The sequence below is a fragment of the Pantherophis guttatus genome, chromosome 6 (assembly GCF_059756535.1).
Source record: "Pantherophis guttatus breed Tessera chromosome 6, ASM5975653v1, whole genome shotgun sequence".
NCBI classification, from domain to species: Eukaryota; Metazoa; Chordata; class Lepidosauria; order Squamata; family Colubridae; genus Pantherophis; species Pantherophis guttatus.
In genome coordinates, this window is record NC_142068.1 from 45,304,778 (window position 1) to 45,331,756 (window position 26,979).

General features: G+C 40.2%; 1 protein-coding gene across 1 annotated transcript; it reads right to left on the bottom strand.

Moving 5' to 3' along the window:
* Window positions 1-1,346: 1,346 nt before the first annotated feature.
* On the bottom strand, window positions 1,347-26,979 carry UBTD1 (ubiquitin domain containing 1). Its single transcript, XM_034439874.2, has 3 exons — window positions 26,219-26,979; window positions 4,462-4,689; window positions 1,347-2,469 (listed from the first exon to the last, which is right to left on the bottom strand). Exons 1-3 carry the CDS (start codon window positions 26,286-26,288, stop codon window positions 2,084-2,086), a joined length of 684 nt encoding a protein of 227 aa, XP_034295765.1. The 5' UTR covers window positions 26,289-26,979; the 3' UTR covers window positions 1,347-2,083.

Consider the following 26,979-nt stretch of genomic DNA (forward strand, 5'->3'; position numbering starts at 1 on the left):
GAGGGATACGAGATTTTGGCAGAATTCCTTTAGTCCCATAGGTGGTTGGCCTTCCCTAGTTAGATTATGGGTGGAGTTTATGGCTCCATGTCTGGACAGAATTCTCCGTAACTACTTATGAATTATTATGATGCTTGGTAGAATTATCTAATATATAATCATAGAAGTGATCCTAACTTGGTGCCCTCCAGATGTGTTGGGTTACATACCTGAGCACACCAGTTGACAACAGTAGATTTATAATCCAACACATCTGAAGAGTACCAAATTAGGAAGCTCTCTATTTATTTTAAAATGCTACCTGCTATGGGAAAGTGCTACATACCAGCCCATGGGATTTGCCAGAAAGGTTTGTCAACCTGCCAGGCATCTAACTTAGTCACAAAGCCTGGAATAGTGAGCATGGGATACTATGAATAATAATGGGTGAAACAGGGGCAGATGAGATGACATTAGGAAGAACTGAGATGAGAACTATTTATAGTGGACAGAGTCTCTGTGCTCCTCCCCTCCTTTAAATTATGACAGCAATGTTGCTCAACTAATGGAATGTTCCTGCATACACAAAATGTAAATCCTTTCCCTAATAATCATTCAGAATTTATTTGGATAACTTTCTTTCCAACAATAGACATTTGCTTACATAGGGATGCAGGACAGAATGAGCTACTGGGAAGAGAACAGACTGATTGACCAAACATATTTTAGCTCATTTTACAATAAGGTTTGAATTTGCTTAGCATCCTTTTTCCTACTATCCCCGTTTCCTGAGACAAAATAATGGTTCTAACCACAATCAGCCTATATTTCCTAATTCCTATGTGCATGATAAAAACAAGACCTGCATATACTGTGTATTTTTATAAGTGGATTAAACATGTGCTAACTCTTTCAGTTCCAGAGAATGAATTTATCATCCCTTAAATTCTTTATAACTTGTAATCTTGCATTCGAGGTATTTTTTTAAAAAGAAGTTTAAAGTGTTGAAAATGTAACTTTTAACATCAATATGAACCAGAGGCAAAGCAACTCTGCTACTAATTATGTTGATGACAGTTCATGGCCACAAGTTTTGCAAAAGTGCAAAATGTCTGTACAGTTTTGACATATCCAAATAGTAACAACTAATGTGAGTTTCTAGGGTTCATCAATCAGCTAATTTGACCTCTGAAAAATGAACAAGTTGATTTGTAATTCAGAGTTCACTCTTTGTTATCCCCTCCTTATTTGTACTTAGCAGATGAGCAATGTAAATATGTGTACTGAACACAAAATGAGTCATTAACATACATTATTAATTCTGACATGAAAAAATGTAATTAAATCTTCACTGAAACAGGCACATGGATAGTTGGAAAAAGATTTTATTGATAAATTACACTGGGACCCATATACACAATCCAGTCTCCACATACCACACCTTATCTGGATGAGGGGTTGTCCGTAGAACTAGGATGAGCTGACTTGTAGTACAGTCATCCTTGATGCCAACCTCAATATAAGCAACAGTCTAGATATGAAAGAATTAGCCCTGGCCATTGATTTATTTATTTTGGGCCTAAGGCATTCGTCTCTCATGTGAGAGACACTTTGGTCTCATGCTTTCTCTAAAAGCTTTTCAGTACTCAAATGGGAGCTACACTGAGTCCCTGAAAAGGACTAGACCCACAACCCATCATTTCAGGCTTACAGTCCCAATGTGGGCAATTCCAACTGGACTAGAATTGAAGGGAAAGAAAGGAGGCATTTTTTCGGTGCCAGCCGAGCCTAGAAATGGGTGAGGTAACTAATTCTTTGGAGTTTGGGGAAGGTAAAAATCTAGCCCAGATAGTCATGAGAAGCAAACCATTGGGAGAAACAGAAACCACTTTGAACATTGCACATCCGTACTACTGCTCAGCTTGCTGACTGTGCCCTGCAGTGAGACAGCATGTGCAACTCTTCAAAGGCATTGGCTTTGATTTTGCCAGTCTGCTTTTAAGTGCACTATCTGTTTCTCTAGATGCATAGGACAGACACCTGCTCACACAGGCTTCTGCTCAGTCTCTGGGTCAAACTGGGAGTCACACCAACTATCTCTAGCTCAGTTCCTTAGTGCAGAGGGCTGATTGACAATTACTTGAATTACAAAGTCTTTCTGGATTTTAGTCTCTTGCAGGCGGGTCCTATCTGTCAGCAACTTGCCAGAAAAAAACCAACGTTGCCATGAAGGCTCCAGTCCTTCCTGGGCGTAGAGTTGCTTCTTAAGTTGTCCAATTGTGTCTGTCATGCTGGCATTCAGACGTAGATCCTTGCCAGACGAGAGGCGCACTTTCAGTGGGAATTCACGGCGGGTATTGGGTGCCGGCTCTGGAGGTTCTGCACCCTCCTCTTCACTCCACTCCATAATCAAGTTAATAGGTGGTGCCAGGCAATACACAGGAAGTTGGTATCGGTTACCCAATTCATCATAGCACTCAGTAAGTGAGCCTGTAGAGGAATGAATACACCATTAGAGGGCGTGAGAAGCTTAAGGAAAAAGAAATCACAAAATTATTTTGAGAACATCTTAATTCTAAAATAAAACTTTCAAGTATAAGCTTTTAGTTTTCCTCTCTATAACTTGGCTTCTTTCCGGATGCTGTTCAAACCTAACCATGGACTCCTGTGTCAATCTTCCAGTTCTATAGTATGTTCCAGTTTTATCACAAAGTCCTAAAATCTCCTAAATCTTGAAATTAGATGTGCAGCCTCATGGACCATTGATGAAACTTCTCCATTACGAATGAAAGATCTGCCTCATCACCCAAGATATACCCATCCTTGGGAATTCTGTATGTGAAAGGAAATGGGGAAAAAATGAAAAAAGCTACTCCAACATTCTGCAGAAGTCAGTCAAACAATGACTGTCCAATGAAGATAGACTGAAACTTAACAGTTGTCTTTGCTGTTGAAGCTGATGTGACAAATAAAAATGTACCTATGTACTCAGGTCCTAGTACCAGTGAACTATTATCCTTGTATCAGGAGTAATTGTGATGCAGAGAATTATAAAAGAAGCAAAATATCTCTAAACTCTCAAAATTAACAATTTTGTATCAGCAAGCCTATTTATTTTTTGTTTCTTTGTTTGGTTTGTTTGATTATTTTTCACACTTTTGAACTGCCCATTTCCTTCAGAGAGGGACTCTGGGCAGTGTACATCAAATATTAAAACATAAGAACAATATATAAAATTTTAAAAATGTAGAAAGAGGTAAGGATGATAAAATACTGTTAAAATTAATTAAAAGGCATAGGGAGGACTTTCAGGGTATTGCCAGCCCCATAGCTACATGCTTCTTTGGGCTTCCCATTCAAGGCTATAGAACCATGTTTTGATTCTTTTTTGGAAGGCCAGGGGAGTGGGGACCTGCCGTACTTCTGGGTGGTGGATATTCCACAGGGTGTGGGCAATGGCATAGAAGGCTCTTTTACTGGACCTCACCAAAGTTATTTAACTGTCATACTTGCTTTGCCTGACTGGGTGGTATGGATGATATAAGGAAACAAAGCCCGTTCCATAGGTAGCCTGGCCCCATGCTGTGCAGGGCTTTATCGGTCATAACCAACACCTTGAATTGGACTCAGAAGCAAACTGACATGCGGTGACGTTTTCAGAGCAAAGCCCTTCTTTGGACACCCAAAATTGCTCATGTGGCCACATTCTGCACCAGCTGAAGCTTCCAGATACTTTTTAAGGGTTGCCCCAGGTAGAGCGCATTGCAACAATCCAAATGGGAAATAGCCAGGTCATGAGACCCTCCCTATCCAGGAAAGGGTGTAACTGGTATACAACACAAAGTTGATCAAAGACTCTCCTAGTCATGGCTGCCACTTGCTTTTGGAACAGGAGCTGTGAGTCCTGGAGAATCTGTAGACTATGCACCAGGTTCGCCTGTGGTAGTGCAATCCTCTCCAGGACCAAAGATGATAAGGATCCTGGATACAGAGAGGCCCACTCACAGCCACTCCTGCTTACCAGGTTCAGTTGGATTCTGTCGTTCCCCATCCAGGCTCACACAGTCTCCAGGCACCACAAAAGAACATCCATTGCATCACTCGCTTTACCCAGGACGGAGATATTTAACTGGCTATCATCAGCATACTGGCGATACCTCATCCTGTGATGGCGGATGATCTCACCCAATGGTTTCATGTAGATATGAAGACAGCACTGAACTCTATGGCACCCTGAAAATCAGGGGCTGGGAGCTGGACCTCCCACTCACTATACACAACTTATAGCAAAGAGAAAGCCAATTCTGCTTACTCCTATAACCACAGTTAAGAGCATGGATTTGCTCCATAGACATGTTATGGTTGTAAATGCAAGCTTTTTTTTTTATTTTAGTAGAATGAAAGAGAGTTGATCTGAGGTGCAACATCCTTCAAGTTCTAACAAGTTAGCACACCATTTCTATTATGCACTGAGGAACATACCATGAGGCAAGGTAACTCCAGCACCATCAATAATGGCTTGTGCTAGCCCATGATCATTTGCCTCCACAGCATAGGCAGCAGCTTTGAGTGCATCCCAAATCTCCTTGCGTCCCTCAAAGGCAGGGGCTGTATCCCAAAATTCATCCCGCTTGCTTCTTAGTTGCCCATCTGTCATTGGGTAATCACTTTTCCATTTGGGGCGATCCTTTTTTAGAGGTTCATTACGACCTGCAAAGAGATAGGGGACATTTTAAAAGCAGGAAACTTCAAAACCTCTAACTACATCTTCTTACAACCACTGCTTCATCTTTTTACATCAAATGCTGGCAAGTTGCAGTACTCCTTGAGCTTGTGATAGCTTTTCCTAGTTAATTTATCACTACTTTATCAGAGATAGGATTAATTAAACCCTGACTGAGATTTTTCATGTATATGTAATCACACACTCCTTTTATGAACAAGGAAAGCCTTAATATTTTTTAAGACTTCCCATGGTTTGATCTGAACATACCAATTTTCTTCAACTCCCATCTCTATATAAATCTTACAGACTTCATCTTACATTTTTAAAATTCTGCTTAAAAACTGTTTCTGCTTTTTTCTTTCTTAGCTGCGTCAACCAAAAACTGCTGAACGGTTTAATAGAGGAACAACTAATAGAAAACAGAATGCTACACATTCTGAGAAAGATGAGATCATCACTGAACTGAGAAGCATTAAGGGTGACAATATTTGCCTTTGTTGCTTAAAGCAATGAATGCAGCATACATCAATTTTGTAGCAATTATAGCATCTGACGTTACCAAAAACACTGTAAAGGAAAAATTAAATCAGCCTTCTCCTATCCTGTACTTTCCATGTCTGCTGGATTTTTTTTCTCCCATAATTCTCATCCAATATTATGGGGCTTACGGTAGTTAAAATCCAACACATGTGAAAGACATCAAGTTGGAGAAAACAGGACTAAATTTTCTGTAAGATTCTGTTACAAAGGAGAGCTGTGATAAGAACAAAGTCAGTGACATTTAAATAGGACATGATAGCCTCCAATCTAGATCATCCAAACAGACTGGGGGGGAGGCAATCTGGATATTGTAATCCAACCCATCTAAAAGACACTAATTTAAGTAAGACTACATAAAATGTTTAGCTCAAGGAAGACTGAATAATGCACACATGGATATGAACAAAATAGTTAAGACAGATGTGGACACACTTTAGAGTTATAGCATCATTTTTTTTTAGAAAACAAAGCAAAACACCAGAACACTGAAATCTACTAGCTATAGGCAGACAAAAAAACCCCAGGAGCTCATAAGTAGAATCAGTTATTTATTGCAGTGCAATCATGTAATGATGTGTGTGTGTGTGTGTGAGAGAGAGAGAGAGATAATTAATATTTTCAGGAATGAGAATTCTTTTAATATTACACCAAATCCTGGTCAAAAGCAATAAATAAATATCCTATTTCAGAGATAGAGATTGCTGAGACTGAAGTAAAAAATAAATGCCAGGCTCAACAGGATTTAAAAACAGAATGCTGTGTGTTAAAAAAAGAAGGTGCTACTCACATTCCTTTCTCAGCAAGAGAGAACTAGATGCTGAAAACTAACAGTTCAGGTATGAAAAATACAATTACTGAGAAAGGGATAAAAAATTCACTGCTATGTATAGAATACTGAAAGACAGAGCTTTAAAAAGCCAAATCATGTGACGGTATCACTCAGGACAAGTCATAAAGACACTCCTTAAGTCAACCCTAGTCTGGCATTTTTAAAATTTTCTTTTAAAATTAAAATTAATTTCAAATTAAATCTTTTAAAATTATTTATTTTTTATCAAAATAGTTCCAAAGTGGCTCTTTCAGAACAATTCCACTTTAGCAGCAATTTCCTTTTAGGTGATAATTACCCAAACCTTTAAGATTTTAGCTGACAGAATTTCTAGCCAGTGGATGTTTCAAGGGTGTTTTTCCCTGCCCTGTTCGATCATGCAATTTTCACAGACTACCCGGACATGTCCCTGCAGTTTTCTAGGAAAGGCTTTTCACAAGTGGTTTGCCATTGCCTCGTCACCAAGGCTGAGAGAAAGTAACTGGCCCAAGGTCACTCAGCGTCAGAATTAGAACTCACAGTCTCCTGGTTTCTAGCCTGATGATTTAACCAGTACACAAAAATTTCAAGTTTAGCCTAACATATATGGAGGGCATTAGACTGGAGAAGTCCAGTTTATGAGGGACCAGGTAAAAATGGGTAGAGAAGGGTGTCAGGGATTGCTCCGGCAACTCGGCTGTAATTTACAATTGGTAAACTTAATTAAAGGAGCATCATGGGTACAACAGAGTTCCTACAGTGGGGAGAGGGGTTCTGCCACTGCCTTTGCTTGCCATCCCTTCTCTCCCGCCATCCCATCTCCTTGCTGGATTCCACAGGCTGCTGTCCCTGTGATAAGAGAGAGGCTAACTGAATGGATTAAAGAATAGGGCATGTGATGCACGTCTTCCTTGACCTCGGTCTCCTCCTCGTCCTCTCACACAGGGCTCTTGTTCTTCCATGGTTGCTGCAGTGGGGGAGGAGCCCCCGGTACAGTAATTGCTCTGAAGATTGCTAGCTAAGGAGACCAGGGATGCAATGACAGCCAGCTGCAAACAGAGGGGAAAACCAAAGGCTGCCTATTGCCTGCATTTGTTTCCAAACAAACATACCTATTATCTACAGAAGGAGGTGAAAAAAAAAGGCACTAGGATCAAATGTCTGACACTCTATGGAGCCCAGCTGAGCTGGAACAGAAACAGTTAAGGTTCCTTGAAGTGAAAATTGGGCCTTGGCATGTTTGATAATAGATTCACAAAAAACAAAGAAACAAACCTGATGAGTTTCCAAGTCATGTGCTTATTATCCATGTCATTTGGCCAGTAAGGGGGAGGCATGTAGAAAATATTAAATTATGGAGCAATGGCTTGGTTCACTCTAAAGTATCACCACCAAAATCCCCAGCTGTCATCAACACAATCCTACTTGCCAAGTACCTTACTGTACTTTTTATCATTTTGCAATGCTCAACCTCTAAGACAGGATCAAATGTTAAAGAGATAGTGCAGGAAGACACTGATCTGATCTGATCTGATTAATTCTGATCTGATCAACCCCCACTAACTGCAGTGTCGAAATTCTGCAAGGATATAAATAATTAGCAGTAGCTTCTGTTTCATGGAAGCCATGAGAAAACTATGTTCTCCCTCCTTTACAATATCCACAAATCCCAAACAGTCTATAGTTAAAAGCTTTGCTTACAAACATCAGGCCAGTAAAATCACATGATGTTGGACAAATAACTGCACTTCATCACCACAAAACAGAGTCATCAACCTGACTCAGGGAATTAGGGTGTAGTGCTGACCACTAAGCTCCTGGGACCAGTTAGCTTTTCTGACCTGTATGTACATACACAAAAAAGGGCTTGGGGCAAGAATATCAGAGAGCAAAATTCAAAGACAGCAACTGTTGCATAGAACTCATCAGAACAGACATTAACCTGCACTTCTAATAAGGGTACCTCCTTATCCTGTCCATCCTGTTACCCACTCGCTTCCATAAAGGACAGTACATAGCAGAATTGATCCCCTTGTGCTCTTATCAGGCACTACATTTCACAGGAGAGGTCCTCACTGGCTCTCAAGGCACCATCTCCTTCAAAAGAGATTACACCCACTCAATTGTATCAGAGAATCAACACTATCTGATAGCAACAACCTCTTTGGCACTCACAGATCAAAAACATGAACGTGCATATTCCTGCAGCAAGGTGATCCAAAGTCAGTGACACAAATGAATTAAGGAAATAATTCAACTTTTCCATTCCTTGTTTTGAAAAAGGCTACAGTATTAACAATAGTTTTGAGGATTGGGAAGAAAGAACCTAAGACATAGTGTACATAAAGGATGGCCAGAAAGCTCTTCTTGCCCCATTAGCTGGATTTCATGCAATCATCTAGGACATCATTGGCCTTGTATTTCAGCTTTTGTTCCAGCTATGGCAGCTAGAAAAACATTATTTTAAAATGAAAGCAGAAGATCTGTGGATGCCAAATTCTGTAATTATTAAACTCCAGACAAAAAATAAACATATTCCTACTCCATCATCATTCAGTCTTTTGCCCAGCAAGATTATCTCCTTCAAGATAGGGTGGGGTTTTCCCTATAGTGCAGGCATATTCTCTCTGGAAAGAAGGCAAGAAAAAGTCAGATTCCTCAACTGATCCTATCTAGACTGCCTACGCAAGGAGTCTGAATTTCAAGCCAGCTGTATAAGAAGCCTGTGTTGCAGATTAAATCTAAACAGGATGGTAAATTGAGGGAAAGCATATTCTCAAGACAAACTGTAATGGCAATAATAATAATAATAATAATAATAATCTCAGGCTCAAGCTCAGTCTGCTTTTCCCTAAGCCTCCAAAGTGATAATTTCATTATGGATAATGACTGTGTAGCTCTTGTGGGTTTTATGCCTGCCCTGGCAGGGAGAGAAGAAATACTGCCCTAAATAGGGTATTATTTACTGCCTAGTATTAAAGCTGACCTATAAATAAAAAATAAATCCTGAACTAATGGCAAAAAACACCCAGGCCAGTTTAAAGTCAGTTAAGTAACAATTTTAGGTGAAACTTCTGTATCAAGAGATGGGAATGTCAGTAAGCAACTAAAACTAATTAAATTCCAAATTCTAACTCCCAATTTGCTAAGCTTCAATGCCAAAGTGTGCCTGCCTGACAAACAGGGAGAACTCAGATTATTCTCTCTACCACTTCAAGATCCTGGAAAAAGAAATTATATGGACATGTTTTCTTGCCATAGCTGCATACTCTAGCTAGCTCCCCAGCCCAGTGACTGCCAGATGTACAGAATTCGAACTTCCAAAAACGTGCAGCCATTATCAGCTAAGTCGCTAAGCAGAATCAAGTATTTTTACTGGAATGCTACCTCCCGCTTTCAGGACTAGATTCTCAGATCTGGGGCAGAAGCAACTACGGGAAGTCCTCAACTTACAACAGTTCATTTAGTGACCATTCAAAGTTACAATGGCACAAAAAAATGACTTATGACCATTGTTTATTTATTTATTTTATTCAATTTGTATACCGCCCTTCTCCTAGTGGACTCAGGGCGGTGCACAGCCAAAACTAAAACATATAACAATACAAAATTTAAAATTATTAAAAGAATTATATACTTTGGCCCAAATTTAAAACAATTTGAATTAAAACCCATTGACAGATTAAAACCAAACAACTAAAAAACTAAAAAAAAAAAGGGGGGGTCACGCCAGCCCTGCTTGATGGAAAAGAAAAGTTTTCAGGGCACGGCGAAAGACCAGGAGATCTGATATCCTTCTTATCTCTGGGGGCAAATCGTTCCAGAGGGCGGGAGATGCCACAGAGAAGGCCCTCCCCCTGGGGGTCGCCAGCCGACATTGCCTGGCTGACGGCACCCTGAGGAGTCCTTCTCTGTGGGAGCGTACTGGTCGGTGGGAGGCTATCGGCAGCAGAAGGCGGTCCCGCAAATACCCAGGTCCTATGCCATGGAGCACTTTAAAGGTGGTAACCAACACCTTGAAGCGCATCCGGAAGACCACTGGAAGCCAATGCAGCTCACGCAGGAGAGGTGTTACATGGGAGCGACCCCTCGCTCCCATAATCCCCTGCGCGGCCGCATTCTGCACCAGTTGGAGCCTCCAGGTACTCCTCAAGGGGAGCTCCATGTAGAGAGCATTGCAATAGTCCAGGCGGGAAGTGACGAGTGCCTGAGTGACTGTGCGTAAGAATCCCAATCCAGAAAGGGATGCAACTGGCGAATCAGGCGGACCTGATAAAAAGTCCCCCTGGCCACGGCCGTCATATGCTCTTCTAAAGACACCCGTGCATCCAGGAGGACGCCCAAGTTGCGAGCCCTATCCATGGGGGCCAATAACTCGCCCCCAATAGCCAGCGATGGCACCAGCTGGCTATATCGGGACGCCGGAAGCCACAGCCTCTCGGTCTTGGAAGGATTGAGTCGAAGCCTGTTACTCCCCATCCAGATCCGCACGGCCTCCAGGCACTGGGACATCACTTCAAGGGCATCGTTGGGATGGCCTGGGGTGGAGATGTACAGCTGCGTATCATCAGCGTACTGATGGAACTCCACCCCAAAGCCACGGATGATCTCACCCAGCGGCTTCACATAAATGTTGAACAGAAGGGGCGAGAGGACCGACCCCTGAGGCACCCCACAAACAAGGCGCCTCGGGGTCGACCTCTGCCCCCCTGCCAACACCGACTGCGACCGGTCGGAGAGATAGGAGGAGAACCACTGCAGAACAATGCCCCCCACTCCCAACCCCTCCAACTGGCGCAGCAGGATACCATGGTCGATGGTATCAAAAGCCGCTGAGAGATCTAACAGGATCAGGACAGAGGAACAACCCCTATCCTGAGCCCTCCAGAGATCATCCACCAACGCGACCAATGCCGTTTCCGTGCTGTGCCCAGGCCTGAAGCCGGACTGGAGCGGATCCAGATAGACAGCTTCAGCCAGGTACCCAGGAAGCTGTCGCGCCACCACACTCTCAACAACCTTCGCCAAGAAGGGAAGGTTGGAGACCGGACGATAGTTAGCCAAAACAGCCGGATCCAGAGCAGGCTTCTTGAGGAGGGGCCTCACCACCGCCTCTTTCAAGGTGAATGGCAAGACACCCTCACTCAAGGAAGCGTTGATAATCCCCTGGAGCCAGCCTCGCGTAACCTCCCGGGAGGCCAGCACCAACCAGGAGGGACACAGGTCCAATAAACATGTGGTCGCGTTCAGCCGCCCCAGTATCCTGTCCATGTCCTCGGGAGCAACAGGGTCAAACTCCTCCCAAATGGCAGTCTCAAGACCGGCACCCATCATCCCGTCTGTACCTACCCAGTCAGAGACCAACCCTTCCCGAATCTGAGTGATTTTATCGTGCAGATACTGGACAAAATCCTCGGCATGGTTCACATGACCATTGAGGCATCCCATGGTCACATGACCAAAATTTAGATGCTTGGCAACTGACTCATATTTATGCTGGCTGCAGTGTCCTAGGATCATGAGATCCCCTTTTGCGACCTTCTGACAAGCAAAGTCAATGGGGAAGCCAGATTCACTTAACAACTATGTTGCTAACTTAACCACTGCAGTGATTCACTTAATAACTGTGGTGAGAAAAGGATGTAAAATGAGGCAAAATTCACTTAATATTCACTTAATATCTCACTTAGCAACATAAATTTTGGGCTCAATTGTAGTCGTAAGTCAAGGATTACCTGTAAAAGCATTTACAATCAGGTGGATAAAAATCAATGATTTTTTTAAAAAAAAATAAAAAAAATCAGATTTTTATGATTTAAATCGGATTTTTTTGATTTTTATCGAATTTATTTTAATAAAAAACTTTTGGGGTAAAAATCTATCGTAAGATAGTTTTCTATTTAAGATACATAAATAATTTAGTTTATTCAGCATGAAATGGAGCTTAGTTATGTCGCATGAGGCTGTATATTCTGCAACACTGGGACTATCGGTGAGTCAACAGTGGGTCAAAGGAGTAGCAGAGATGACAGTTGCTCTTTAAAAATTATGATTTAAATCGAGTTGATTTAAATCAAGCCTTTTTACTAGTGATTTAAATCATGATTTAAATTGTGATTTAAATCAACTCGATTTAAATCAAATCCACCCTGCTTACAATCCTTTTACTGTATGACAAATTTCAACTTGTAAACTTACGAATAGGAAGTAGAAAAAAGGTGTCAACGTATTAGTAAACTATTTATCCTAAAAAAACAAGGTCTGGGCTACAATGTTCATTGATATTGCCACTAAAGCTAGTCCGTTATGACAGTTTTTCCAACCTTTTCACCCTGTAGCAATCTATTCTTTATGCATCACACAATGCCTGCCCTCAAAATGCTACAATTAGCCAAGTTAGGCCATATGTTTTGACCTTCTGATTGAACCGAATGTGATAAAAGAAGAACCAACCTTGACAAGCCTTTGGAAAAAATACAGTTAGTCATTGACTTAACAACCATTTGTTTAGTGATCATTGGAAATTACAACAGCACTGAAAAAAATGATTTACAACCAGTGCTCACGCTTACGACTGTCACAGCATCCCTACAGTCATGCGATCACAATTTGGATGCTGGGCCAATAGTAGATATTTACAGTTGCAATATGCCAGGGTCATGTGATTGCCATTTGCAAACTTCCCATTCAGCTTCTGAGAAGCAAAGTTAGTGGGGGAAACCAGATTCATTTAATAATCACATAATTCACATACTGTTAGCAACCCACCACTGGTGTCTACCCTATGTAGTTAAGGGACGTGGTGGCTCAGTGGCTAAGACGCTGAGCTTGTCGATCAGAAGGTCGGCAGTTCAGCGGTTTGAATCCCTAGTGCCGCATAACAGAGTGAGCTCCCGTTACTTGTCCAAACTTCTGCCAACCTAGCAGTTCAAAAGCACGTAAAAAAATGCAAGTAGAAAAATAGGGACCACTTGGTGGGAAGGTAACAGCGCTCCGTGCGGCTTTGGTGTTTAGTCATGCCGGTCACATGACCACGGAGACATCTTTGGACAGCGCTGGCTCTTTGGCTTAGAAACGGAGATAAGCACCGCCCCTACAGCTGGAAACAACTAACAGGCATGTGCAGGGGAACATTTACCTTTACCTTACCCTATGTAGACAAGCCTGCTTCTTCAGTCCAAATTTCAGGAAGGCCTAAATATCATTCCTACATTATGTTATACAGTTCAACTGCCCTTCCAGAAAGCAGTCATGCTTCCTTACAAATCACAATGACTGGATTCATGTAACGTGATAGATAGATAGATAGATAGATAGATAGATGGATAGATGATAGATAGTTTAATGCAAGTGTGATATAAGGGTATATAGCCACAGCATAATTTGTTTGGATGCTATATATAAAATATTTAGAGCGCTACAAAAAAGAATAGGCCAATACCTCAAGGCCAGTGGTGAAATCCAGCCAGATCTATCCAGCTCCTGTGAACCGGTAATACCAGCAGCGGGAGGCTCCACCCACCCGCAGGGACATCATTACGTCCCATTTTTGACCATCTGTGCATGTGCAGAAGGCTCTGTGCATGCACAGAAGAGACGTGTGCACTTACATTCCCGATAACCCAAGAGTGAGGAATGTCGGCGCAACGATGCATGAAAAAGGTTGAGTATATGGTACATGCAGTGGTGGGATTTAAATAAATTAACAACTGGTTCTCTGCCCTAATGACTGGCTGGATGGGCATGGCCATGCTGGGCATGGCCAGGGGGTGTAACAGGAAGCACTCGGCCTCCTGCACCCCCCCTTGGAGCAAAACCGGGCCACAGGGGGGCACCTCCCCCCCTCACCCCATTTTGGGCCTAGTAGGCCTCCCTGCAGCCTGCTGGGAGCAAAAATGGGCTGTGGAGGGCCCATTTTCCACTTTTCCGGGCTCCGGAGGCTTTCTGGAGGCTGGAAATAGGCCCATTTTTGTGCTCTATGGGCCTCTGGGAGGCCCATTTTCCACCTCCCTGGGCTCCACGTACCTCTTGCCCTTACCTTGGATCCAAAATGGGCCATGTGGGGACTCCTGGGAGGGGAGGGGCAGAGTGGGGCGGGGCCAGCTGGTTGCTGGAACTACCTGTTTGCCGAACCAGATGTAAAATTAACATCCAGTTCGCCCCAATCGGTCTGAACCGGCTGAATCCCACCTCTGGGTACATTGATTATAGTGATATATGTACCGTAGTGCAAAAACAAATAATGGCATCTCTTACAGCAGGGGTCTCCAATCTTGGCAACTTTAAGCTTGGAAAAGCTGGCTGGGGAATTCTGGGAGCTGAAATCCGCCTGGCTTAAAGTTGCCAAGTTTGGAGACCTCTGTCTTACAGCACTCAGAGTTTGAGAAATGTAAAACAAAAGCTGCAGCAAGGGAATAAAAACTAACATTTGTACAGATTAAATACCAAGAATCGCCTAGAATTTAACAGAATAAATGTAAAACATAAAATCAAGGAATTTATAGAATAAAAATATTTTTAAAATAGGATAAATATCTACCGGTAATATTAAATATCTAGTTTCCAAAGAATAAGGAAACACAACCTACGCAAGCAAAATTTTCATATGTGTGTGAAAAGAAGACAGGTTTCATTTCAAGTTGCTAGACTGGTTTAACCATAACATTACAAAAATACTTCAGATGCTTTTTTGGAACAAGAAGAATTACAGTAGCTTGTTACTTGATAAGGTGTACTTTGTGAGGTTTTCAAAGAATTAAACAATTTGATTGTGTATTGTTAGAGAAGCCATTGAATTGGATTTTTGGAATTGCTTCATAAAGGTAACATGCAAGCAAAATAAAAGGTACAATAAAGATTACTGGCATAAGAGACACTTTTAAAGGACTCCCTGGTGAAGGAAAACCAAGACTAAAGGGTAATAAGAAAGAATTAAGGGAGAAGAAATAAGTGCCTATGTATTCTTGAAATGCTGTAATTTCACATAATAATTATTTAAATAAATTTGTACCTATTGTTGTCAACAATAGAATCTGCAGAAAAGAAAACACATAAGGGGACTATAGTAATGACATCTGTGGAGTACCTTTCCTGAGTCTATCCAATCTCCATTTCTTCACTTACAGGATAGAGCAGAGCAGAGCTCCCCAACCATTTTGGATCTAGACATATCTGGAAAGTTGAAAGGATGTTATGGTCTCTCCCACAGGATATTTTGATGTTAGCCAAGGCTAATTACAAACACCCATTTCCCAGAATGCAAACTGATACACTCGTTCCACAGCATCTTCTAACCAGGATGCACTCTAAATGCTCAACCGGTGGGCATACTTTTTAACCTAAGCACTGGGATGTTGTTCCCCTTTTTATCTTATCTTCTAAAATGTTTTCAGTGCATACACAACATTAATAGCAATCAAGATTAAGGTTTAAGATTAGCTCACCCTTTACTCTGGATCATCCTACATCCTAATTTTAAAACATATAAAATGAGGTGGGGTATGAATCTAGGAGATAGATACAAATGAGGCAATCTTAAACTCATGGACCTAGTGGGGCATTAGATAATTTTTATTCTTTGAACTACCGTACACAGACTGAATTTCACAAACAGAGAACCAGTTGATATGAACCCACCACCTTTAAATCTTGCTTCTAGACTTCCTCTACGTGTCATAGACTCAAAAACAAAATACAGATAGTCCTCAACTGATGACCACAACTGAGCCCAAACTTTCTATTGTTAAGTGAGACATTTGTTAAGAGAGTTTTGCCGCATTTTATGATTTTTCTTGCCACAGCTGTTAGTGAATCACTGTGCTAAGTTAGTAATATGGTTGTTTAGTGAATCTGGTTTTCCTTTTGTGAGAAGTTCACAAAAGGAAAGTTCACATGACCCTGGGACACTGCAATCGTCATAAATATGAGTCGGTGGCCAAGTGTCTGAATTTTGATCACATGACCATGGAGATGCTGCAATGGTCATTAGTGTGAAAAAAGGTCATAAATCACTTTTTTCATTGCCATTGTAACTTTAAACAGTCACTAAATGAACTGTTGTAAGTTGAGGTCTACTTGTACTGCACCAGAGAGGCTTTTCTTCTCATTAAATATAGCTTTTATTATGTTCTTACAACACTGATTTGGTAAAAATGCATATGAAGTTGAATTTATAAAATGTGCATAAATGTTGATTTGCATATTTGGAGCTCATGAATATATCAGTCAAAGACAGTAGAAGGACAAACACGTAAGGAGGAAACAGAGCAATTTTTCCACCCAAAGAACAGGGAAAGGGGAGGCATATACATTCACAAACTGTCCATTCAAGTTCCCTAAGCAGGTTTCCCTGCAAAATATGACCACAAAAGAGCAATTTAGGAACTTGGACCACTTCTCATGTGATATACGTAACCAACAGAAGGGTTATGTATACAAGAGTTCCAAATCCCAAAGATATTTTCATTTTAAGGTTAGCAAACCATAACAATTGCCCTTCATCAGGAAACTGATTACATAAGTATAGCAATAAATATTCATAAATATTAAAAAGGTAATTGTGATACTATATACAGGTAGTCAACTTACAACAGTTCATTCAGTGACCACTGGAAGTTACAATGGCACTGGGAAAAAAAGTGATTTATGACAGTTTTTCACACTTATGGCCATGGCAGCATTCCCAAGGTCATGTGATCAAAATTCAGGTGCTTGGCAACTGGTTCATATTTATAACGGTTGCAGTGTGTCTGGCATCATGTGATCCCTTTTTGCAACCATCTGACAAATAAAGTCAATGGAGGAGCCAGAGTCATTTAATAACTGTATTACTAATTTAACAACCGTAGTGATTCACTTAACAACTGTGGCAAGAAAAGAAGTAAAATGGAACAAAACTCACTTAAGAAATGTCTCACTTAGTAACAGAAATGTTGGGCTCAATTGTGGTCATAAATCAAGGCCTGCCTGTACAGAACTAAAGAGAAGTCATTGTGCTGTCCCATTCACTCACACCCACATGTAAAGGTGGGCTAGTGGGTTTATTAAAATTCCCCAGCAATTCCTTTTACTAAAAACCCAGAACTGTCCCAATCAAGTTCAGCCAAAAGCAGACCAAAGCTAGTCCACAAGGTACTTGAAAGTTACCAAAATTAAATCCACAATACAAGAGGGTGCATGAGGCAAGAAAAGTCCAGAGTTCACAAATCACTATCCAAGGCAAGAATTGAATCACAATGTTCAGCTAGGAAATGTACACATTATTCCCAGTATCATCTGCTATGTTAAATAGCTTCTGGTGCAGCTCATCAAAAGGGACAAAGCTGCCTCCTCCTGAATAATCAGGCTGACCTTCACTGCTCCTGCCTTTTCTCTGCCCTGCAAGTTCTCAGATTAGGAGAAGGGTGGTATACAAATTGAATAAAATAAATAAATAAAATAAACAGGTGCAGAAGGCAATTCCTCATCATCATTACTAACTGGCTGCAGCTTAATGCTTTCTTCACCTGAAACCTCAAGGCTGTCCTGCTGCAGCTATGCTTCAGCCAAATCACTATCAGTTGGATGCTCAGAGCCACTGACCAACTCCTCTCCTGAAGTGCCCACAACTAGTTTATCCTCCTCTGAACTAACATCTAGAGAAGCATCTGGAGGAATCATCAGTCATACTATAATATAAATGCAACCTCTTTGGTATGGAAAGGGAGAATGCATACTACATTTTACTTGTCTTGCTTGAAACAAGATGCTGTGTGTGCTATATAAATTCTATTCCACAGCTTCTTGCCCAGACATGTCCTTTGCACACAGCTGTGCCCACTTTCTCCTTCCTCCTGCCCTGTATGAATCCTTGGAAGACAAATTACTTTGCATAAAAGAGACATTCTGCAAGAAAATAGACAGATCAGCCTTTTTTTGTTGAAAGAGCACTTCTTGAAGCTGTAAATGATTGATGATTTAGCCAAGAACTACCCTGTCCATTAAATGATGGTAGCTCTACGGTGTTGGGAACTGTCAAGACTACCTGCGTGACAATCTACTCTGTGCTGTACTATGTCATACGGAATATTTCTTCTCTTCAGCTCCAATTATCTTTAGGCTTAACTGAGTAAAACTGGAGCAGATCAGCCACAACACTGCCAAACAGATTTAGCATTAAGCAGCACGAGAATGAAAATACTCTGCTGAAAAAGCTTCATCAACCTAAGCCTTGCTACCATTGCTTCTCTTATGATGCTTAGCTCTAACTATGGAGAAAACCACATGGTTAATTCAGCACAGAAGAGATAGGAGCCAATGTCATCATATTTTGCCATCTAGGATGGAACTCCTATTCTACCATTTCATACAGTAGAACAGAAAATTTTGATCAGTGTTATTTCTCAGCTCGGCTGAATGATGACATGACCAGCTGCAATTGAAAAAAATTTTTTTACATGACTATCGAAGATGCACAACACTCATCTTAATTTGCTTCTGACAATTCGGAGTGACAATTATAGGTAATTCTATTCTGCAAAAAGACCAAGAATATGGCAAAATAAGAGCACTGCATTAAAAAGTTCTTCACTGGACACTGGAATAAGATACACTTAACCTGATCCTTTTAGTTGCTAAACTATGAACATAAATTCTTCTCTACTGAATTTGTGAACCATGCCTTCAAGCAGCACAATCTAAATTTAGGGCCCCAGGTGAGACTGCTACCTTGGATCCCATATGGGAAGACAGCTGGGTAATACCTTCTGAGCAAAACAAACAACAGGCCTGGGAGCTGGGGATTGGGAATTAATTGATGACTGTTATAGGTGAGAAGAAGTAGATTCTTATCAGTACTTCTAAGACATTGGCTTATGAAGAAGTAAATCCAGCCTAATGAGGTTTATATGGCATGCAAAAAGGAGACAAAGACCAGTCTTACTATGCCACGAAACCTATTTCTACTCTAACATCAGAGTAAAATCAGGATTAGCCAAAGCATGCATACAAAATTAGCCAAAGCACGCATACAAAAAAGTATACATGTGCATAAAAAGAAACCAGGAGAGGAAACTTCAGTAACGTTACTGCAAGTGTCAAATAAGATATTTTAGAAATTGAATACAAATTACTTTCAAAAATTGACATGAATTGCTAATTGATATGCATATCCATATAATTTTGTTACCAATATAGTATTGATATAGCCTGTCTAGTGCCTAGACTGAAATAATAAAAAATAAAGGTGAAAGGAGAAACTGAAAATTTCTACTTTTCCTAACTGTCATTTTACAAATTTAATCCAGGCCCACTATTCCTATGTCTTCCTGATTTATTTTGTTCATAGTTCTTTGACTATTCATGGTGCATGCTTTTTAAACTGGAAGATATGGAATATTTAAAGATGACAATTTTCAAAACCAATTATGTGTTTTTCCAGTTTAATGTGCTTTTACATCAAAGGTTATAACTATTGCACATTTTTAAATATATTAACAGCCTTGTGAATGTTTCTTCACAAGATGGGGATCCGAGTGTGAAAAGGTTCTAACTTCCTAACTCACTGGACCTGTATGGTTGAGACAGAAGCTTTACACCAGGAGAGGGAATATCAGAATTAGGAGGGAGAATGTAGGAGCCAGAAAACAGGGTAAAAGAAAGGATCTGAGAAGCTGAAGAAACAACATCACTGGTACACAAGGAAATTTGTTGCACGTGTTGCAATTTAAATGTCTTTATATTAAGGCCAATGAAAACTCCATGTGGGCAAGACAGCATGAGTTTATATTCATGATATGGCTAATAAAACCCAGTAAGGTATATTTTACTCAATTTAAGCAACAGTAAGCTATAGGCATACAAGACCACTTATCTCAACTGGCACTACTCATATTGCCTGTATGCCTGCAAAAATAAATCTAATGCTGAAACTACAATTCTTGGACAGGATGTCCAGATCAATTATGCATAGGTTTCCTGCCCCTAGAGATTAGGGCATCTTTTACCAGGAACTGAAGACGTTTACTTTCAAATAAGCATTTGACTCTATTGTTATTTATGTTAGTTATTGATTCTGGCTCAGTTGTTTTTATCTTTATTGTTATTTTCGGCGTTTTGCAACTGCGTTTTAATGATTTGCCATTGTCTTTATGTTTTTATATTTGTAAATTGCTGCACTGACTATTTTTTGAAAAGGTAAAAGATCCATCTAAATTGAGCTTAACTCTATTAATGGTATTTTTAAACTACTCAGTCTGGCCAACCTCTCTGATATTCCCAGATAATCACCAGTCAAGTACCAACAAAGACAAATGTTCCCTTAGCTTCCAAATTGGCTAATGTTGTTACATACTGCTTACTTTATGTTGCTGTCTGTGACTACTTTCTGGAAATCAAATACAGGGCATAATTTCTGAAATATTAAGGCATTAAACATTACCAACATTGGAAGGATCTACTCAAGTTGATGTTGCTGCTTTTATTTCTACCAGACGAGAACAATATTCTAATATGGGAGAATGAGAAATCTTAGTTAAGAAATGCCTCCCTCCCCACCTACATTATATACAAGCATCTGATGAGAGGTAATCAGCCTCCTTTTTGGAAAAATATAGCTTACAAGGGTTTCTCTTTACCCACTTACTCACCCCTCCTACTTCCTGTTTCTCATTTTTGCCTCCTACAAAATAATAATTATTACTGGAAGCAAGAGACATGCAATTGCTATCAGTAGCTATATGAGCAAAGCAAAAGCATGAGTCAGTTCCACAGTCCTTTGGTGGGGCCAGTTTCTTGTTTAAACAGGGTGTACTCCAGAATCACACTGTTCAAAGAGAATAAACACATCAATCATTTCGTATAGCACCCAAACTAGATAACAAACTACTTTTAGACTAGGTATGTATGTATGCTTTGCTTGTAGCATTCTAGAATTTAATATGAGTTTATGGTTCATGATATGTAAATTAGTAACAGATGCAGCTGACTCACCAACAGATCTATGAAATCCAGAATTCCCACTCAAGGAATTTCACAAACCTATCAGTACATCAAATCCATATGTTAACCATTTGCACATTGTTTATCCATCTATGTAGACACAAAAATGGTTTTTTATTTATTCCAATTTATTATAGCCAATGGATTCAGAATTTGCAGGAGCATTGTCAAAATAGTTTGGGCTCAAACAATGCTATTGGATGGAGACTGAATTATCATTCCACCCATAACACCAATGCAGTCATCTCTGGGGTGGAGCACATGATTTTCTAACAACAATGGACCCATAATTTAGGACCGGAAAGCAGAATAATAGCCTTTGACACTTGGATAATTAGAGTGTAAAAATGCCTTAGCTCTAAATTCCATAGAACTTCAGTGTTCTTTAAATAATTAGACTATTTTATTTCATACTTACTGGAAAAAAGGGGGAAAAACTATCCTGCCACTCTCTGAAATTTCACTATAAACCATACTCCACCGTATTTTAAATATCTTTTTCTTAGTCCAAAAATGTCATTTTACTCAGTAGTTTCTAGCTAATACTTTTTAAAACATTACTGGGGATGTATTTGTGATATGTATTTGATATTCATCTAATCTCATATTTGCAAAATACCAGCAATACATACTTGGAGTGCCATCCTATAAGAAGTCAAAGTTACTCAGCTTTCTATGTCAGCAAGTGTATTATTTAGCATCACAATCTTAACTTTTGACCTCACATTAAGACCCATCTTATTAGGTTCAATAATGCTAGTGTTGCAGTTTAAAGCAAATAAGTTGAAATGCTGATAAAATTAATGCATAAAAGGATTAATTCTTCAGGCCAATAATAATACGTTTTTCTTCTGGAAAAGTGTAACTTCTCACAATACTTCCTTCTTGTATCAGAAAATCATTAGATACTGTCTAATTAACAGTAAAAAATCTTAACATTGGAAGGAAATATATTAAGGAATACAAAAAACCCAAAGATTATTGGAACCATCTAAGTTCAATATTAACTATACAATAGCAACTTGTCAGACTTTGAATCTTGAAAAATCTGCATTAAAAATACCTTGGGATCTTGTACACTGAAAGCCTACATCTATGACCAAGCTACAGACTTTCCTATTTCCCACAATCTAGCTATTAGTGATAGATATTTCAGTGATCCCTGTGAAGAAAATTAGATGTTCTTGCCCAAGATTTGCAAACTATGCCAAGAAGTTTACTTCTCATTTTAAAGTGCACTCTCAGATCTTCCAAAAAAATTAAGGAAATCTTAGTCTTCCACACAAGAATTTTAAAAGAAATACCATTGATACTACATTGTTCTTCTTTACAGTAAGCAATATTATAGCATGTACAATAATCAAGAGACAACAGTAAACCAAAGAAATTTATGGCATGGAGTAAATAGAAAAAAAGGGGGGAATATAGTTAAATCTAGTTTTATGCTATCATTATTCACTACATTTCTCCACATCTTCCTATCGTTATATTTTTGCTTCTGAAATGCCTGTACATTGCTTCATACATTGTTGTGCCATCTGCTTTTTAAACATCTCACTTCTCTTTTTTGAGGATCACATCAACTCGATCCAACTATGAATTGCTCAGTTTCCCTTTCCTCTTGGCCCATTCATTCTTTTCTGATATGTTGCAATTTAATCTTCATTATCTCCAATAGTTTTGTACTGATCACCATTTTGTGTTCCTACACCCGTTCAGCACTCATTCATTCTTGATCTTATCTCTTATGTGACCACACACATTTCTTAAATACCCCATTCTCAGGGCATTCAATTTATTTTTATGTTTCTTCTAATGTAGCTAAGTCTCACAAGCATATAACAAAGTAGATAGAAGCATGCTCTTATACATAACAATTTTCACTTCATTCAACAACATTCATTCTTTCTAACAATTCACATAATATCTAGTACTATTCTACCAGCATTTGCATGCATTATAACATTTCTTCATGTAGGTTTGCTTACTTAATATTCTATCAAGATACAATTTACTTGCTCTAATTGTTCACTATTTGGGTATAACTTGCAATTGTTCATTCCATTTTCCTTGTCAAGAAAAGCTACTTTGGTCTTTGGTACATCAATTTTCAGTTCCATACTCCCTTTTACATCATACAGTGTGAATCACTCAGGTTTTCATAACACTGTCTGCCTAAAAGTATACACCATTTCACACCCAATCCAGATAAGTCTTAATGTTACCACAAGCATTCCTTAAACATTTAACCATCTCTACATTAAACAACCAAGGAAATATCACACACATTTGTAATATTTCCTGCTCAATGCTGAATAGATAAATGCATTCCATTTATCACACATGCTTTACTGCCATCAGTGGGCCTTCTCAGGGTACCGTCACTAAAGCAATGTTGACTGGTGATTCCCAGGGGGAGAGCCTTCTCTGTGGGGGCACCTACCCTTTGGAACAGGATACCCCCAGGGATACGAATGATCCCAGATCTTCGTACTTTCCATCGTGCACTTAAGACCTTTCTGTTTCACCAAGCCGGGCTGGCATAAATTTTTTCTAATTGTCTAAATTTTATTCTGAAGATCTTAACTTAACTGATGAGCCAAATTGGCTTAATTATTTTAAATTGCTTCTATTTCACATTTTTATATATATCTGTTATTTTGACTGTTCACCACCCTGAGTCCTTCGGGAGAAGGGCGGTATAAAAAATTAATTAATTAATTAATTAATTAAATAAACAAACAAACAAACAAACAAACCATTCATATCATTTTCAGCAATCCAACTTCCTATTCACCCAAAAATTTTCTACAAAAAAAATCTACATTGCATGTCAACATGCAATATAGTTTCTTTTTCACATTCATATACATCTCAATGACTTGTGGAACTACAAATTCTGATCTACATAGCTCTTGTCCAACATAAAGCAAGCCTAGATTTTTGGCCATACCCTTTCAGTCAAAATTATGCTAAGTATTTCCCCACAAAACTGTAGCTTCTGCATTTACTCATGCTATCTTTCCCTCTGTATATAGGAACAACATATTCTTTTAATTGTCCGGCAAAGATGCAATTTCACACACAATTTACACAAGTCATGTAATCACTCAATATTTAAATCACATCTATAAATTAGTATTTCTCGTTACACTATCTACACTGACAGACTTATTTTTCAATATGATCAATATGATTTTTTTTCTTAGATACTGTTTATAGCATTTGTTTCAATTCTACTGTTTGATAAATCACAATCTTTCATACTCGTCTAAGCTTTTGGTCACTTTAATTTCATCCCAAATCACAATATCAGATCTATTTTTAGTTCTATTCACTCTGCTTGAGGCTGTTAGTTCATTTCTTTTCTCCATCAAAACTGTTCTGCATTTTCTCTGCCTTTTTAAAGAATAACTGTTCCCTGTTCTCTTTGACTACATCCTCAATTATGGTATCTTTTTTCTCTATACAATTATACAATATTTTTACATTCTCATTTTTTAAACAATCATTCTCTTATATGTATTTTTCTTATCCACAATCGCTTTCATCATTTTTCGTACTCCCTGTTAGCATAACTCCACATATGTTTGTGACAGTCTGTATCATTATTCTTTTCACTCTGTTCCAAGTAGCTACAAACAAGCCTTAGCCCTCCAGAGACTGGTTCTTCTGTTTTACAAGATCAGTTTTGTTAAAAAAGAGAGGCAAAAATAGCAGGAATCAGAGTACAATACTGTATGTGACCAATGGTATCAGTCTCCCCGCAACTCTCAACAAAGTCTGAGGTCTTACTCTATCTTGGAGGGGCATCTTAGGACAAGCTGTTTAATGAAAGCAGAATAGCAGCTGTAAATCTCCTGGTTTGAAACCCAAAAATAATCCTTCTCACAATAGAGTTCCCTGAAGCAGAAAATAGCAAGGGTTCATTGGTCATTCCCCCCTTTTTTATCTGCTGTTTAAAAGCATATGGGGAGATTAATCTGCAGCTTTAAAAACAAATTTTAATCTTGAACAGTGAAGCACGGAAACTAAATTTTCCATCCTCCTCTGATTATTTAATTATTGAGGCATCTCTTTTGCTGAAGTCAGGACTCCTCCATCCTCAAAAATCCTTTATCAGTATTTATGTACCACAATGTTTGGAGTGTCAAATATTGCTGATGAGATTGTTAGGTTAGAACTGCTTCTGCTATCGATCCAACTAATGCAACTACAGCAGAGTGAGACAAATCTTAGCAGTCTAGAAAGGGAATAATAATGCTATCGACTGACATGGACTAAAGAATCAGGGCAGGTCTTATGCACATGGCTTTACATCACAAAGGATCACATGCATGCATTCAAGCAGCACTGATTCTGTGTCCCAACTTGCAAGAATTTACACAGGAACTTTGAACATGGAAACAGACAAGGATTTCTGATCCAAATATTGGTGAAGGCCATACTCCTTTAGTGTAGCAAATACAGTAGTTCTCTAATATGTGTTTTGAGGGTTCCCATATTCTGGGGTGCATAAAAATCAGACAGCAAAGCCAAATCTGTGTTTCTGGCAGGATGAAACCACAAATCATTGTGATTTGTCTCTAAGGAGTACATTTTGATCGAGCATGTGTGCTGAAACCCTGCTAGCCCCAAATCAGTCCTTAACCCAGCTAGCATGTCTGCATTAGTGAGAAGAGGAGGCACAGCAGTTTCCACTTCAACCTGGTGAGACGGGCTGGACTGGCTCTTACATAAAGTGAGTAGGCAAGTTTCCAAATCATCCCAAATTCCTAGACAAGGAATTCAAGGGATCTGTTAAAACTGGGATTGCTCCAAAAGCTTTGCACTCATAATGGGGAATAACGGAGTAACGAAATAAATCTACAGAACTTTATAACCCGGGAGGATAACTTCTCTATCTCCAGCAAGAGGGACCGTATAGTCCCTCTTATAGATATAGACCGTATAGATATGCCCGCTTCACTTCACGCTCATCAGAGCCACACACCTGGGCAGGGAAAGAGGGCGGAGGCACCCTTTCTCAGGCTTGGGACGGGTCGCGCTCGGTGCCCGCTTAGAGCAAGGATCGTGGTTCCCCCTTTAGGCCTTAAGGAGAGGGGCTGTACGGAGACCGGCTCTCAGTATTTGCAGAGTCTGAGCTACCCTTCCCGCGGTCGCCTGGACGGTTTAGTCGGGGAGCTCACCTGCTCGCTTGCGCGGGTTTCCCGGGGTGATCGGCCCCTCTCTGCGCTGTCTTCCCACGCAGCTGCCCATGACCGAAGTCCCAGGGTGCAACTTCAAAGGACCTACGTGCCTGAGCCCGGCTCAGGGCTCTCTCGCTCCGCATGAGGCAAGATCCCAGTTCGCCCTACGGACGCACAAACTTTGAGAGACGCGGTTGGGGGGTTTTCTCCTCCGCCACTTCAGATCCTCGGGTTTTCCTTGCAAAAAAGGGGGGGAAAAGGGAAGCCCGCAAGCAGGCTCCGTAGTGCCGAAGCGAGATCCGCACCAGGCAGGCCCGGGGATCGGTCGTTACAGCGCTACAACCGCCACCCCATAGAGACTGGAGCTCTGAGCCGGGATGAGTCCCGCGGCCCTGGGAGACACTTCTGGGCTCCTCCCACTCCAGGTGAGCATGTGACTCGGCGGCCGGAGCTCAAGCCCCGCCCCGCCTCCTCTCCGCCAGGAAGCGGATAGTCCGTGACCCTGGCCTTAATTCCAGCGGCGAAGGAACGGGCGAGAAAGGATGGCAACGGTGGAGGCTTAGTTCCAAAGCAGGGTGACTAGTTATCAACGGCATCCTTCCAAACTCCTCTTAGAGGACTTTTTTTTTTTTTTTACCCCCGAATGAGAATACAGGCGAGTTAGGGTGAAATAGGCATTTCCCCCTCCCAAATGCCAAAATACTCAGTGGAAACGTGATTTCCCGAAGCTACGAGACGCACCGAATCACCAGCTTCATTTT